This window comes from Protopterus annectens, chromosome 14.part0 (assembly GCF_019279795.1).
Source record: "Protopterus annectens isolate FY-2018-M chromosome 14.part0, PAN1.0, whole genome shotgun sequence".
NCBI lineage: Eukaryota > Metazoa > Chordata > Ceratodontiformes > Protopteridae > Protopterus > Protopterus annectens.
This window is the reverse complement of record NC_056748.1, coordinates 275,922,255-275,939,129: the sequence shown is the minus strand read 5'-3', so window position 1 is coordinate 275,939,129 and position 16,875 is coordinate 275,922,255. Positions and strand designations below refer to the sequence as shown.

At 43.0% G+C, this 16,875-nt stretch overlaps 1 protein-coding gene across 6 annotated transcripts in view; it reads right to left on the bottom strand.

Moving 5' to 3' along the window:
- Positions 1-16,875, bottom strand: part of MICU1 (mitochondrial calcium uptake 1) — a 1,714,640-nt gene that overhangs the window by 1,444,004 nt on the left and 253,761 nt on the right. For all 6 annotated transcript variants that reach the window (XM_044055989.1, XM_044055988.1, XM_044055992.1 and 3 more), the window contains exon 3: positions 3,396-3,555. In XM_044055989.1, coding sequence (XP_043911924.1) covers positions 3,396-3,555 — 160 coding nt within the window. The remainder of the gene's footprint in view (positions 1-3,395; positions 3,556-16,875) is intronic.

Here is a 16,875-nt window from a genome sequence, read left to right as displayed (position 1 = left end):
ACTTTCATGAATAATTGTGATCCATTTTAACAGTTTGCATCATAGGTTCATAAAAAGAAGTGCAATAAACGGGCAATTATTTAGGGTTTTGAGACTAACATCTACACAAAATTAATTTATACAAGACATTCGTTTCTGGCAGAATTAATCTTAGATGGGGTAACAAATTGGACTTGGTGTTTTATTTGTTTCATGAGGTCATCAAAAAGGGAAAGTCATTTTAACCCCATTTTATGGGGGAGGGGGTGATGAATGCAAAGAATGATTAAAAAGCAAACTCAAACAGGGTAAGCTTTAGCATTCCCAATAGTTTGGACAGCAATAACATTAAAAACATAATTACAGACAACTGGAAGATTGTGTTATGATATTATCATCTGAGTAAGGTAATACTAGGAGGAGACAACCCACAGTTTAAATATAAAAACAGGTAAAATCTGGTAAAGTACAACAATACTAGCATGATTATTCTTGAGGGGAACACACCGGGTTTATACCCTTGCATGCAATGTAAATTGTGTTAATATGTTAATGAAAGTAAATGTGTATGTTTCTTCAGCATAGCCAAGAGAGAATCTATGTAAACAAGCATTTTAATTGCAAGAGATCTTGTATAGTGAATATAGCTCAGTGCTGCAGTTGTTCTGGTTTCTGTTTGTAAGACCAAAAGAAGATTTTGGGAACCCATTAAGGAACAGGTCTAACAAAGGATATTTAAATTAAGTTTTAAAATTCATATCTCTTATCTTCAGTTCAAAAGACAAGACAAAAACAGCATGCACTCTGACAGTTTTCAGCAGTGTTTATTTTAGGAGACAGACAAGGGGGGCAAAATAAAAACTTAAAAACTACTTTAGATAAATACAGCACAACATGTAAGAATTTTAATAAGTTTATTTTTAGTGTGTTGGACTCCATACTTAGCACTTTAAGAGGTAGAGACCTAAACACTTTAGAGGTGAGAGAGTTAAAATGTCAATGAACTTTAAAATATGGTGTTTTTCAAGGTTTAAATGAATGAATGAAGCTGTAAACATTAAATGCTATTTAAAGTTGCTTACAGCAACAGAATGAGAGAAACATATTTAGTGCGTTAAATATGTAAATATTAAACATTAACTATATTATGTAACAAGTGATCACCAGGATGAAGTTATTTAAATTTATGTTCTTCTGTATTTTCTGATGAACATCTGTTGACATTAAAATGAAAGTGCTCAAATTAAATTTCCTGTAGTCTTGTGAGTACAACCCATGTGTTTTGTTACTTAAATATGTAATATGGCCCAGTACAGTTCATCATGAAATCACGGACAACTTGATCTATGTTGCGATGGCATGGACAGGCAATAGTAGCCACAGACTTAGCCAATGCACCTGCAGCATCAATAGTAAAACAGCCTGCAAGGAATCTTAATAAAAATACAGAGTTACAGTCTTTCCCAACAGCATCCACTACTTATGAGTCAAACTGAACAACTTTTGTGAACCGTACTTTGCAACAGAAGCTGATAGAACTGGCACATTAATTAGTAGAATATAAAAGAAAAAATAATGCTTCTGCCCACAGGATGGGCAAGTAGTCATCAAATTCTATCTGGTTGATATGAACACTTCTGGAAAGTTCAGTGATCAAAAATCTTAAAGACTGCCTTGGATGAAATGGGAGCAAGTACTCACCTCCCATGCCCCTTAGTAACTGTACCATCTTCGGGGAAAGGGGCAAAATTTCAGAAGTGACCATCTGATGAATGGATAAAATGGACTTGAGAAAAACAGTTGCTCTTTGACAGTTTGACATAAACGTACCGTCCAGAGGGAGACCAGCCAGCTGCTAATGTTTATGAGACTTATGCAGGACAGAAGAGAGGACACAGAAATCTGTCTTGGCTGCCTAGCAAGAAGAATTGCCCACCTGGGGGGATCTGTACCTTTATAAACTGGCAATTTTCTTAGGTGCCCAGCTCTGTGATACAGAGGGATTAAGTCAAACTTTGACCTAGAAGAACCATGTTCAAACAGTAGCTCAGGGGCTGGAAGAGCTGAGCAGGGGAGGATGAGAAAGAGTGGCTTATGCTAGCCTGTCCATCCTGGGGAGAGGGCTTTCCTGCTCTGCTGATCTGCTCCTATGCAAACAGAGGCTCGCTCTAAAAACACTAGCAGTAGACTGGGGATGTGGGCTTGGTTCCCAAGCCAGTGACAGTAGCTCTTGTCTGAGTAGATGTGGGAGCAAGCATGAGCAGCAAGAGGGTGGAGGCGGCCACTGCAGTGACACAGGTTCTCACATCAGCCACCAAAGGGTGGAGTTAGTGCTAGGCTTACAGAAGAACCTCCACAGCTTCTGCACACCATGATGCTGGTAGGAGACTAAGTCATGTAGTCGGATATGTAAGGGAGAACGGAAAAGAGTCTCCATTTGTCTGAGGGGTAAAGCCAGACCACCTCTGGAAGAGTCAAAAGGGCCCCTTCCCCACAATAAACATGTGGCAGGAAGGGCACAAGCAGATACACAAACCACCCTCATTGCTGCCTAGGCAACAGCCCCTCAACATGGCTCTCACCTCCATGCTGAATCTTAGCACAGCAGAACAAACAGGCTGAAGTCCAACTGCAGAAGACGTTATAGTTGGCAGACATTAGGTGTCAAAGGACATCACCATGAGGTCTTCAAGGCAACTAACATGAACTGCTGAAAAACACGCATGATGAAATGATTCAGGGCTCCTATTCTTTCTTCCCCAAGAGTTATGAAGCTTTTACGAAAAGTGTAAGTGACAAAAGGTGCAGAGGTTGTTAAACTGATTGTGTTTTCATCAAAGCGTACTGGGTCTCAGCCTGCTGACCAGAATGGAACCTTCAGTGTCTTCTTTCCCCTGTACTTGACCCATCATTACTCCTTTATGACAAACAGTGTCATGGAGTAAGTGACATAGTAAAGGACAACTTCTGTATAATTTGTTCAGTAAGGCCTGAACGGACAGACTTTGATGAAAAAGTTGTCAATAAGACAACCAAATGGTAACAGAAAGCCCCTTTAATATGGACTGTGAAAAACTAAGGATTTCTCACAAGAAGGGGAACTAGTAGCAGATTTACTATCCTTATCAATTTCTAGCAAGGACACTACCATTTTCCTAAATTCAGCCACTGCTGAATATTCAGGCGGTGGAGACGACCTCTGGCAAGCATCTAAGACAGTTCATGCTGCTTTCCAATAGAGAAATGGAGAATCAGCCTCTTTTTCTTCTATGAAAAACAGCTATCAACCCCTTATCCACGGTACTGCAACAATCCCAAGTCATAAACCTTGCAATTAACCTCTTATTGTCAAAAACAATACTGTATATTACTTAGACAAACATGCTAGCAACTCTGAATGAATGTTCATTTTGTACCTTCCGATCTCTGAATCCAACTCTTTTCTTCTTCCTCCCTTCAGTCTTGGTTTCCTCATCACTTGATTCTAGCTCTCCTTCATCAAGATCTTCATCTTCTCTTTCTACAGCTTCATCCTTTGAGGAATGCTTCACTGATGAGGCAGACTCTGCATAGGCACTATAAATTCATACAAAAAGAGATTCCTTAGTTGAATAAACCAAAGATCCTGGATTAACTTACACAAATTAAGCAACTTTCGTTACTAACACAGCAAGCATATCAGCAGACAGTATCCAGTAGCACCAGCACTAGTCCTATCTTCATTATATGAAAGTGAACTGACAGCTTAAGTTCACTGATCCAAATCAGTTTTGGTTTGTGAAGGGTAGATCCTGTTTGCTTAACCTACAGTACAGATAACTGCACAAAGGCTTACCAGCCAAAGTGCCAGGCAATGCACAAGTAACAAGAAGTCTACAGCAGAAATAGTGTGATTCTGGGTTAACGTGGTTGATACTACCAACAAAACCAACCCTGAAGTCATCAAACTAGATTCAATTATTTTCAATCTGTAAAGTTTCAGAAACATATAGATCTAGAAAAAGTCTGATTCAGAATGATCATGCCACTCATGCCTACGCATATGTTTTATGAATACCTATTCTCTTTTCTCAATTTCCTCCTAGTCACATTATTAGAGTTCTTTTTTTATTTCTTTTCTCCCTTAATAATGTGTGAACGTTAGAAGTCATGAATTTCTTGAGAGAGAGCAACAGTGTTGCAATATGCAGAAATAAAATATGATGTCACATCACCTTTACCGTAGCCTTTTCTCTGGCTTTGTGCACATGACTTGAAGAATGGTGGTGTCTTTCCTATACACAAGAAAGACCCCACCACTAATTCTGGCAACTGGAGACCCAGAAGCTTTATTTGTAAGACAAAGGATAGCCTCATTATGGACCTAATAAACATGGACACTGACAACTAAGTTCCTTAGTCTGGGTTTGTGAAGGGTAGATCCTGTTTGCTTACCCTGGTTGACTTTTTCAATGACACATTGGATAAGGGAAAAAAAATTAGTCTACACAAGTTACCTCAAAGCACCGTAAGACTTTGACTCCACTCTTCACTCAGGCATCATAGATAAATTTGTCAAACTAAAGGTAAACCTTATGTTACCCAATTAATGACAAAAGCAAAATGACTCAGACAAAACCTAGCAAACTAAGAATGGAGGGAATCACACTTTCACCAAAAATGTTAATTACCAATCATGTCTCCTGGGTCTTGGCACTGTGGCTGCTCCTGGTTGGCATTTACTTCTCTGGCATCAAAAACTTTTGACTGACTAAGTTTGTCAATGACAGTAAAGTTGTATAAGCCAGCCATCATCAACTCGCTTCCAGACACCAAGACTCTACAAGAAGGACAAACACATACAAACAAATGGTGCTACAACCATGGTCTCAGGCTAAATGCCATACATTGTAGTACTGTATCCTTTGGCAAACTGGAGCACTTTTGCTCCTATCACATTAATGGTATCTCCCCCATCAAAACAACCTCAGTTACCAGAGATCTGGACACATTTGTTGACAGTACGCTCTCTTTTGATCATCATATAACCACAGTGTTATCCATCAATGATATACTTAGTGAGAGATGCAAACATTTATTCAAGCAGTAAGCTAATCTCTTACCATAGTTCTCATTTATAAGCAGTGTGAGTGTGCTCACAAACGCACACTGACACATACACAGTGTACAGCACCACCCCACCCGAACACGATGACCCATTTACAAAACTTCGACATAAGCTTCCCAGGCAACACTTTAACAAAACTCAGCAACTAGGTTAGACTAAAAACACCAACACACAGACTGGTGTCCAGTTCACATACCCCCTCCAGGAGTCAACAGCACTGCAAACCTAAGCTCTCAAGGTCTAAAAACACTGTATGCACCCAAGGCAATATTTTGATTGTATTTGTGACTGCAGAATTAGATACACATACTCTGTCTCATTAGACTGGACAAGATCAGGGTGACAGTTAGCTGTCTTTCAGCAGCCAGGATCCTGTCACATATAAGCACAAACTGGTGGCAGCTCATGTGGTAGTGAATGACCATAGTTGATATACCAAAGGAGACTTCATGTAGCCTGCTATCTACATGTTAATTTCTAGGAAAATAGTATTCTTGAGATGTATGCTGCCATCACCAAGAATGATGCCACAATTTAAAGATAAAATAATTAGATTTAACAATTGGCAGATCAGTTAGGTATCATCCTAGATAGACCAACATGTATCAGCACAGGAGATGATGGGCAGCAGACCTTCCTTCATCATCAGAAAAGCCATGCACCTCTGTGTGTCTTTCACATACTGGATACAGCTTTTGTCTAACCCATAGTTTGCTTAAGAGAGTCCTTCTCACAGACATTCTAACATAGCAAATTCTATTTTGGACTATAACAAGGTGGTCTTTAAATTCAAGGAATCTAAATAAAGGTACCTAAACTCATGGTCCTCCCCAACACTTCAGTACAGCCACATCTATGAAAATACAGACACTTGGCTTTACTGTGCCTTGAGACCCTGGCAACTGTGACAGAGTATCAGTATTTACCAAGGACTCTGTTACCTTACAACAAATCCCACAAGACCCCAGCCTAGAATTTCCAGTGCTCCAAGTTACCACTGAAGAAATATAACTACCGCATCAGTTTTACCTACAGACGGTCTTCCGTGTCTCCTGTTGACTAAAACAGATATGTAAATACTTGAAATAAAATTTATAACTATTCCAACTATTTTCTCCTAAGTGAATTTAACTACCACAAGCATCAAGGGACAAACAGTACAGTTGTGTACACTTAACCTAAATGTAGATGTTTGAGTGTATTCACTGTTGCCGTCATCACACTTCGGTTATCTGCCTGAGGGTAGCCCTCAGTCCCCCCGAATGCCAAAGTCTTGAGATTTCTGCGTTGGATGCTGTCGCCTCTTCCATGACATCAGGGGTATAAAACATGCAGCCGATGCCATTACATCAGTTTTTCTTGTCCCAGATGTCAGGAGCCCCCAAAATAGGAAGCAATTACATGGTGTAGAACACCTCCAGTAAAAAGTAAATACCATAGCCATAAGATATGGCCAAAAGGAGGAAAGGTAGAAAGCATAGAAGAGTTGGGGGGGGGCTGGAGGGAGGGTAACCAGGACTACAACAGTGAATACACTCGAACATCTACATTTATGGTAAGTGTACACAACTGTACTACGTTCTTCATGTTTCACTGTTGTAGTCATCACACTTGGGTTGAATCCCAAAGCTGAGGAAGGGTGGAGGCAGTCAAGAAATAGTAGGGCTGGCTAGCAGGCCTTGTATGACTGCTGTGGCAAATATAGCTCTGGATTTAGAAAACACAGGTAAGTGGTAATGCTTAGTGAACGTGTGTACAGAACTCCAGGTTGCAGCTTCCAGGATGGCCCTGGTAATGACTCCCCTAAGAAATGCTGTAGAGGTTGAGGTAGCCCTAATGGAATGAGTTCTGATCCCCTGTGGGGTAGGTTTTCCATGATGCTTGTAGCAGAAATGGATGCAGTGTGCTATCCATTTGGAAATGGTTTGCTTTAAAATGGCCTTGTCCTCTGCCCCTGTAGTAAAGCTGACTAGCAGCTGGGCAGATTTTCTGAAAGGCATAGTCCTGTCAAGGTAGAACTTGAGTTGTCTGTAAATGTGCAAGGAGTGCAGGATCCTTTCCCCTTTATTCTGGGGATTAGGGAAAAAGGTTGGTAAATGAATGGATTGGTTTAGAGCCACACTGGATACCACACCTTGGGCATAAAAGATGGGTTAGTCCTGAGGGAAACCCTGTCAGCATGGAAAATAATGAAGGGTTCCATAGCCATTAGTGCCTGGAACTCGGACACTCTTCTTGCTGAAGTGATGTCTAGAAGTAAGGCTGTTTTCCAAGAGAGGAGTTTTAACTGTGCTGTAGCAGCAAGCTCAAAAGGGGGAAGCGTGAGCTTTGCTAGTACAATGTTAAGGTCCCAGGCAGGGGTGGGCGCTCTCCTTGGGGGTCTTAAATTGTTAGCTCCTCTCAGGAACTGTTTGACCAGAGGGTGAGAAAAGAGAGGTGGTTCAGTATTATAATGAGCTGAGATGGCTGAAGCATGAATCTTAATAAAAGAATGTACCTGGCTAGACATCTCCAGCAGCTGGAGAGACCACAGAGGTACCTAACCAAGAGGATTACTGGCCTCAAACAGTTGCCCTATGCAGCACGATTGAAAAAGCTAAGACTGTTCTCTGTTGCATACCGCTTTCTCAGAGGCGATCTCTGTCTAACGTACAGGGCCATGTCCAACCCAGAATTGTTGAACATGCTCCATCTTAGCAAAACCAAATCTACTCAAGCTACACGCTCTAGGGATATAAACCTCAACACAACAATGAATAGAACATGCTGGAGGGATAGATTCCCTTCGCAGAGACTTCCCTTACCATGGAACAGGGTCCCGATCTACATAAGACAAAGCCCCTCACTATCACTCTTCAAGAGGAACCTTGATGAGTGGATGGGTAACAGAAAGTTCATACCAGGGGATCACACCAACAGCACTACTAGATAGGGGCCAAGGGTACTAGCTGCTAGTACAAGGGTCTAGAGAACTACTAAAGGGGCGGTGAATACCACACAACGTGGCTTGGCTAATATATGCCTTTGGGCAGATAGCCCAGTACCAACCTATGAACCTATAAGAAAAGGATAGGCCTTTGTGGAGCAGCTCTGCTAGGTAATCTAGGATTTGAGCTAAGGTGGGCATGGCTATGTCCTTTCCTTGAGACTGGCTCCAAGAACAGTATCTTTTCCATTTTTCTGAATAGGATTTCCTAGTACTAGGCTGTCTGGCCTCAAGAATGACATCCAGCACCTGTTTGCTGAGGGCTGCTGGTGGAGTATTCAGGGAATAAGCCAGGCTGCAAGGTTCAGGGTTTGCAGCTGAGGATGCAAAATCTGTCCCCTCCTGCTGGGACAGCAGGGAGGGGGGGTCTGATGTAGGTGCCAGGGTGGCACTGCTGCCAGACTGCATAGCAGTGGGTACCAGTGCTAGCAGGGCCAGTCCTGGGCAATAAGGATTGTCCTTGGTTTGTCCTCTTTGATCTTGAGTAGTACTGTTGAGAGGAGGGGCAGAGGGGGAAAGGCATAAATTGAGAGGTTTTCCCATGTAAAAGATAGGGCATCCACTTTCCATGCTTGGCTGTGGCAATTTCTGATGCAAAATTTCCTCAATTGATGGTTTTGGGGGAGGCAAAGAGGTCCACCTCTGGTGTCCCCCACCTGTGGGTTAGAAGTTTGAATGAGTTTGGTTCCAGTTTCCACTCATGTGGGTTCAGTAGATTTCTGCTTAAATCTTCTGCCAGTGAATTTTGTTTCCCTTGCAGGAATTGAGCTTGCAGGTGCACTTGGTTGCTCAAGGCTGCGTTCCACAGGGCCATGGCTAACCTGCAGAGTGGGTAGGAATGAGCACCCTCCTGCTTGTTTATGTACTACATAACTGTGGTGTTGCCTGTCTTTATCAAGAGTTGTCCTGGAAGGATAAGGTTTTTGAAGGCTGTCAGAGTATTCTGTACAGCTAACATTTCTTTTTGATTGATATGTAGGTGAATTTGTCCTGTGCTCCATTTGCCTTGAATGCATTTGCCAGCCATGTGAGCCCCTCATGCATAGTCTGATGCATCTGTTGTCACGGTTTGGGAGGCGAGAGGTTGAGTGAAAGGGAGTCCCTTGTTGTGGTTGCAAGCCTCTGCCCACCAAAGGAACTCTGCCCTTAGACAAGGAATAATAGGAATAATTGTTTCCCGGTCCTGAGAATGTTGGCACCAGAGACTTTTTAAGTACCACTGAATTCATGAGGCCATGAACCCTAGGGCTTGCAGTATTTTTCTTGCAGACAGCTGGGTTCTGGTGGCATTAGTCTGAAGTAGCTTGTCAAATAAACCTGCTTTTCTGGAGTAAGGAATGCCATCTGGGAAGTTGTGTTCAAGCTTGCTCCCAGGAATACAATCTTTTGGCTGGGCACCAGATGTGATTTCTTTTCATTGATGGTGTACCCCAGAGAAGTTGGAAGTCTCTTTACAAATGCCAGGTGCTGAAGCAGCAATTCCTGACTGTCCACCTGAATCAGGCAATCGTCCAAGTATGGATAAATTTGAATATTTACCTGCCTGCAGTATGCAATGGCTGGAGCCAGGCACTTTGTGAATACCCTGGGCGCAGTAGATAAGCCAAAGGGAAGTGCAGAGAATTGATAGTGCATGGAGCCTGCCCTGAAATGTAGATATTTCCTGCAAGATTCCATTATGGGGATGTGCAGATAAGTTTCTTTCATGTCTAGGGTGACTAGCCAGGAGTCCTTGGCTAGCATAGGAAGCAGCTGTCGCAGTGTAAGCATTTTGAATTTTGGGACCACCAGGAAGGTATTGAGAATAGACAGGTCCAGGATAGGGTGCCAAGAGCCCTCTTTTCTGGGCACCAAGAACAGTCTGGAGTAGAAACCCTGTCCTCTTTGCTCTACTGGAACAGGTTGAATAGCCCTGATACTGAGAAGAGAAAGTACTTGCTTTTGAGCCTCTGCCCACTGGTATGGAAGAAGGTCTGGCAACCCGCTTGGGGTTGGTAGTGAATGGAAGTAGAATCTGTATCCCTGGGATACAATGTTTAGGACCCATCGGCCCTGGGTAATGGACATCCAGTTTTTTGCATGCAGGGCGAGTTTTCCTCCTAGGGGTGCAAGTAGTTGGGCATGGCTGGGAAGGATGATAGACAAGTCATTGTGAATTTTTTCCATAAGGGAGTGGCTTACCACTCCCTGTTTTTGAAGGGGGAGCACTCCATTGTTTAGATCTCTGCGTACCATGAGACTGTAGCCTTGGTGGTCTGTTGCCCCTGGATTTGGGCTGAGAAGACCTGGTAGGGACTGGAAAGGACCAGTTTTTGAAGGCCAATGCCTACTGAATCTAGGTGGTTGTACCTGTAAGAAATCTTTAACAGTTTGCATAGATTTAGCTTTTTCCTCCATATGTTTGAGAACCTGTTCTGCTTTTGTGCCAAACAAACGTTACTGGTTTAATGGAGCATCTAGTAATTTTGCTTTGGCATGGTCTGGCAAGATTTGTTCCTTCAGCCAGGCATGCCTTCTCAGTACAGACCCAGTGAAAGCAGCCCTGCAAGATGCTTCTAGGGTATCAAAACCACACTGCAAAGTATGTTTACTGACTTGGTTTTCAGAATGCAGTAACTCTTGTAAATCTTTATTTTCTGCAAAATCTGGAAGCAGCAACATTTTTTGTTTAATTAGTTCCATAATATGCTGCTGGTACTTCAACATGTGAAACTGGCAATTTAAATCCCTGATGGCAAGAGTTGCAGAGGTATATACCTTTTTGCCCCATCTATCCAAAGCCCTCGAATCCCTGTCCGAAGGGGTAGGATTTCTGGCTGTAGTAGCCTTAATACCTTTAGGTCCCTAGGAAATGGTTTCTGGATCCGCAGTGGGATTCTTAAAGAGAAATTTGTGAGAGTCAGGAACCCTGTAGTACCTGTCAGGCTTTCCAGGAGCTAGTGGTAAAGTATCAGGAGTAAAACTGGACTCCATGAAAACATCATCTACAATATCCAGAACAGGGGGTATAGCTAGAGGCCTGTGCTGAGGTAAGTCTAAAAATTCTCTTGAGTCTCTTTTTGGACTGTGGGTAGTCCAGGCATTCCCAGCAGAAATGCTCTCTTAAGGTATGCAAGGTTTCACCAAAAGAAAAGTCCTCTGGAAGGGAGGGAGAGGGAATGGAATCCTCTGCATCTGAATCCTCATAGGTAGATAAGGGTATGCCCTGGTAATCAGAGGGATCACAGTCATCGGACTCATGGTCTGTTGAATCAGAAGGGAAATAAATTCTTTGCCTTTTAGAGGGGGAAGGATGGCTTCCCCTAATTAGAGTTATAACATCTTCAGCCATTCTAAGTATTTGTTTCTGTGGCATGGGAGCTTGAGCATGTGCTTTGGTCATCAGTTTTCTAGGCGTAGTGCAAACTCTGGGCCTGAGAAACTCTGTCGGTTTAGTCTGAAATGAAGTAGTCGGTTTAATACGAACATCGGAAGGTCGGAATACACCCTCAGAAGCCAGTGCCTGCACAGCGGCTCCGGACCCATCCAAGGCAGAGACATCCTCAGGTTCCATAATCGAAGAAGCATCTCACGGCATACCGGACTCCGAATGGTTCTCAGTAGAGGCCTGCGCTTTTGCAGCCCCGTACCAGCAGACTGGCGACTAGCTTAATGGAAGCATCGTTGGCAGTTTTGGACCTATGTAGTCTCTCTGTCTTCATCCTTACATTTTTTTGGAAGATTGGTAGTCGGATGGCTTACCAAAGCCATTTCGGAATACAGAGAATGAGCACGAACGAATTTAGCAACAAAGCCAGAAGACGAATAGTTCGGGCATTAAACAAGGCATGAAATCAACAGCGAGGGACGTCGTGGTCTGGGCCTAAACAGGTGATGCAGTAAGAATGAAAACCTCTGTGAGGTATTTGCTTTCCACAGGCAAGACTATTATTAACTTTTTCTGACATCAGTTAGAGCAAGAAAAAAGAATCTCCAACTGGGTACTTCGCATTAGAAGACTTCAGGTTTTAAACTCGAAAAACAAAAATGTCAGTTAGCGGCTGACCAGCACTTGCGAACTGCTTCTGCTTCGGGCTCCCGCTCAGCACGAAAAGCTGATGTTGTGGCATTGGCTGCATGCTTTATACCCCTGACGACCTGACGTCATGGAAGAGGCAACAGCATCCGACGCAGAAATCCCAAGACTCTGGTATTCGGGCCGACTGAGGGCTACCTGCAGGCAGATAACCCAAGTTGATGACTGCAACAGTGAAACACGAAGAACACCTATAGTTCCAATAACAAATATGACAAATGCTTCCTAGACCTTGGTAAGGCTAACTCTTTTGTACAATGTTCCCAGTAGAGGCTCCAGCAACCCATAATATTAACCTCACAAACATGGCTCATTCTTCCATTCCACCTTGTGTCTCCCCATCCCTAGTTAAATAAAACCACAATTCTGTTATTTCTTTTAATAACTGCTGTTACCGTCCCCCACCACAAATATCACTTTTTTCAGAATCGAATATCTTAAGTCAATGAAGTTGTGGGTAATGGACACTCCAGTTACACTGTCTACCTTGGGCTTGCAAAAACCTTTCATACAATCCATCACTGAAGGCATTACTGATATAGCTTACTAAACTTAATGTTAATCCTTGTGTTTTCAACTGGATAGCTAAATGGTTAGCTGAAAGAACCCATGAGATGAAGGTTACAGCAGCTTTCTGTGAATTTAAAAATGTTACCAACAATGTGCAGCACAGCTCAATACTGAAACCCACTCCCCCCTCCTTTAAGGCATCTCTTTCTCTGATGTCCAGTCTAATGCTCCAGATTTCTGGTAATCTAAGCTGCTAGTGGAAAGGTCAGCTCACCTTCTGCAATACCGGTTACTTCAGAAAGGACTTCCTTGGCTAATTCTTGGCTTCCTAACATCAGTCTTAAATTAAATCTAAATACATGTACTGTGATTCTGTTTGCTAAACAAAATTGTTCTGCCTCCCATTATATAAATGGCACACTCCTTCAAATTGACATCGTCTTTGGGGACTTGGGCACTTATGCTGACAACCCACTCTCATTTGGCAACCACATCTGCACACTGAAATCGGAAATCCTTTTACCTAGACTAACTTCCAAATGCACCTTCTCCAGAGCTAAGTCACACTCCCCTGAAATCAAAAAGCGACTGAACTGGTGCCCTACAGCAGGATTTGTTAACTGAGAGAACATATCATGGATGGTCCTAATCTGGCCATCAGAAAACAGCAAAAGCCAATATTTATAAAGACACAATCATACCACCAAAAACAGTTGCTACTTATAGAGCTGTGGCAGAAAGGGAGTGTTGAAAATTTGGGACACCAGAGTTTTTGTGGGAAATGATCACTCAATATAGAGAAGGGATAAGAGAAGTAAATTTATCACAGCAGTTAAGGGATGTTGAGAGACAAGTATAAGATTCAAGTTGCCTTCAGAATATTTTTTCTGCAGGAGGACCAAAGATATTTTTGGATGTACAGTAGGACTGCACAAGAAATAAAATTTATCCAAAAACAAAATGTGGGCCAGTAAGATGAAAACGATTATGCTTTTCAATCTTCTGACAATAAGAAAGCTGACAAAGAGAGACGTTCTCAGTGAAAACTTTTCCCACGGTTTCAAAGAAAAATGCCAGTGACAGAAAAAAAGACCACCACTTGACTAGAAGAATCAGTAGTATCTTGGACTTGAAGCAGAGGCCAGTTTTGCGAGACTAAGGTGATTTAGAAGAAGACCAGTACCAATGTGAAATTAATAAATAAGTGGGAGAATTGTAATGCATCAATCCCAGGACATATAGTTTAAATATGTGAATTGTAGATCTGCAAAAATTGGCTGAAAAGACTGGAAGATTGTTACCTTGTCACCACAATAAACAGAACATGCTGGAGGGATATATTCCTGTCTCAGAGACTTCCCATAATGTGGAAAGTACAGTTTTGTACCTACCATAAATGTAGATGTTCGAGTGATAATACAGCTGCAGTCATAACAGATGGGTTATCCTGCCGTCAGGCGGGTCCTCGGTCGGATGAATTCCAAAGTCTAGGTCCGGCGTCGGTTGTCGTCGCTTCTTCCCTGACGTCAGTGCGGCAGGGGTATAAAAGAACCAGCCGACACCATCTTCTTCAGTTTTTCTTGCCCCAGATGTCAGGTGCCCCCAGAAGGAAGGCAAAACATAAACCTATGTAATAATGCAATGTAATATAATCAAAAAACAGTAGTTTGCAAGCAAATGCACCATAAAAGAATACCCCAATCAGGTTGTATGAGGAGGAGTTTGTCATAAGGCCTGTCCCAAGAGGGATGGAGGGAGGGAAACCTGGACTGCAGCTGTATTAGCACTCGAACATCTACATTTATGGTAGGTACAAAACTGTACTATGTTCATCGTGCATACAGCTGCAGTTATAACAGATGGGTAGAATCCCAAAGCTAAAAAGGGGTGGCAGGCACTAAGTGGAACTAGGAGGAGCAAGGATGCCCTGCACGACTGCTGTGGCAAAGCCTGCTCTAGATTTAGAGTAAAGTGGAAGGTGATAGTGCTTGGAGAAAGTGTGCACAGAACTCCAAGTGGCTGCTTCCAAAATGTCCTTGGTAGGAACCCCCCTGAGGAAAGCTGCAGAGGTAGCTGTGGCCCTTGTGGAGTGAGATCTGATGCTTGTAGGTACAGTTTTTCCATGAAATGAGTAACAAAAGTGTATGCAGTGGGCTATCCATTTTGAGATTGTCTGTTTGGAGATGGCCTTTCCTTGAGCACCTGTAGCATAGGACACAAAGAGTTGCTCTGATTTTCTGATTGGCTTTGTCCTGTCCAAATAATAACGAAGATGTCTGTGAATGTCCAAGGCATGTAGTAGTCTTTCCCCTTTGTTTTGTGGGTTTGGATAAAAGATAGGTAAGTGGATAGTCTGATTCAAGGTACACTGGATACTACCTTTGGCATAAAGGAAGGGTTGGTTCATAAGGAAACTCTGTCCTGATGGAAAATGATGAAAGGTTGCACAGCCATGAGGGCCTGTAGTTCCGAAACCCTGCGTGCTGAGGTGATAGCCAGAAGGAAGGCTGTTTTCCATGACAAATATTGCAGTTCTGTTGAAGCAGCTGGCTCAAATGGAGGCAGGGTCAGTTTTTCTAAAATGAAGTTGAGGTCCCAAGCAGGTACTGGTGGTTTCCTTGGGGGTTTTATATTCTTAGCCCCTCTGAGGAACTGTCTTAAGAGAGGATGAGAGAATAAAGGAGGATCAGTGTTGTATTGTGCAGAAATGGCTGAAGCATGGATCTTGATGGAGGAGAAAAAGTCCACTGTTTAACATCTCAGCTAGGTACTGTAATATTTGAGGTAAATTTAGTACTCAAGGATTCTGGCCTTTTTTCTGATTCCAGGCACAAAACCGTTTCCATTTGGCAGAGTAGGCTTTTCTAGTAGAAGGTCTTCTGGCCTCCAAGATGACATCCTGCACCTCCTTGGAGAGGAGGGTCTGTTGGGAAATCAAGGAATCCTCCATGCGGCTAGATTGAGGGTTTTCAGCAGACTGTGAAGAGTTTTGAAGTTGTGTTGGGACAACAGAAGAGGCACTAGAGGCAGGATCCATGGTGGGGAATGCGTCAGGCTCTTCAGGAGTGGATACCAGTGTTGTCTTGGCCAGTCTGGAGCAATGAGAATCATGTTTGGCCTCTCTGCTCTGGCATTTAATAGAACCTTGGGCAGCAGAGGAAGAGGTGGAAAGGCATAGACTGTCAATGTTGTCCAACTGAAAGAAAGTGCGTCCACTTTCCAGGCCTGTGGATGATAGATCCTTGAGCAAAATTTTTTCAGCTGGTAATTTCTGTGGGTAGCAAAGAGATCTATGTCTGGCTGTCCCCATGCCTGAATTATCTTTGTGAAAACTTGAGGATGCAACCTCCATTCGTGTGGATCTGTCATATTTCTGCTTAGGTTGTCTGTCAGCGTGTTTTCCTTCCCTGGCAGGAATTGTGCTTGAAGTTGGATTTGCAATTCCAGAGCCGTGTTCCAAAGGGACATGGCTAGTCTGCACAGGGGGGTATGAATGAGTTCCTCCCAGTTTGTTTATGTACCACATCACTGTGGTGTTGTCTGTCCTTATCAATAGCTGGCCTGGATGCAGTAGGTCTTTGAAGGCCATAATAGCATTTTGTACTGCTAGCATTTCCTTTTGATTGATGTGTAAGTGCTTCTCTTTTTGGGACCATTTGCCCTGAATGCACTGATCTGTCATGCCCAGGCGTAGTCCGAGGTGTCTGTTGTGATGATTTGATTTGCGTGAGGCATGCAGAAGGGGAGACCTATGTTTCTTTGGCATGCTTGAGCCCACCACAGAAATTCCTTTTGAAGACATGGAATGAGTGGTATAATTGTTTCCAAACTGTGGCTGTGTTGAGACCATAAGTTTTTTAGGCACCATTGAAGTTTCCTCATATGCAGCTTTGCACATGGGATCAACAGGATGCAAGATGCCATGAATCCCAGAGCCTGCAGGACTTTCCTTGCAGTCAGCCTGGTGAAGGTTGCCATTTTGCTGAAGTATTGAGATAGTTGCCCTTGCTTCTCTGGCGTGAGGTAGGCCATCTGGGTGTTTGTATTCAAGCTGGCACCCAGGAAAATTATTGTTTGAGAGGGTATTAGTTTTGATTTCTTTTTGTTGACTGTGCATCCCAGAAAGTTCAACAATTTTATTACAAACGCCAGGTGTTTCAGAGGTATGTGCTTGCTGTCCGCTTGGATCAGGCAGTCGTCCAGATATGGGTATATTTG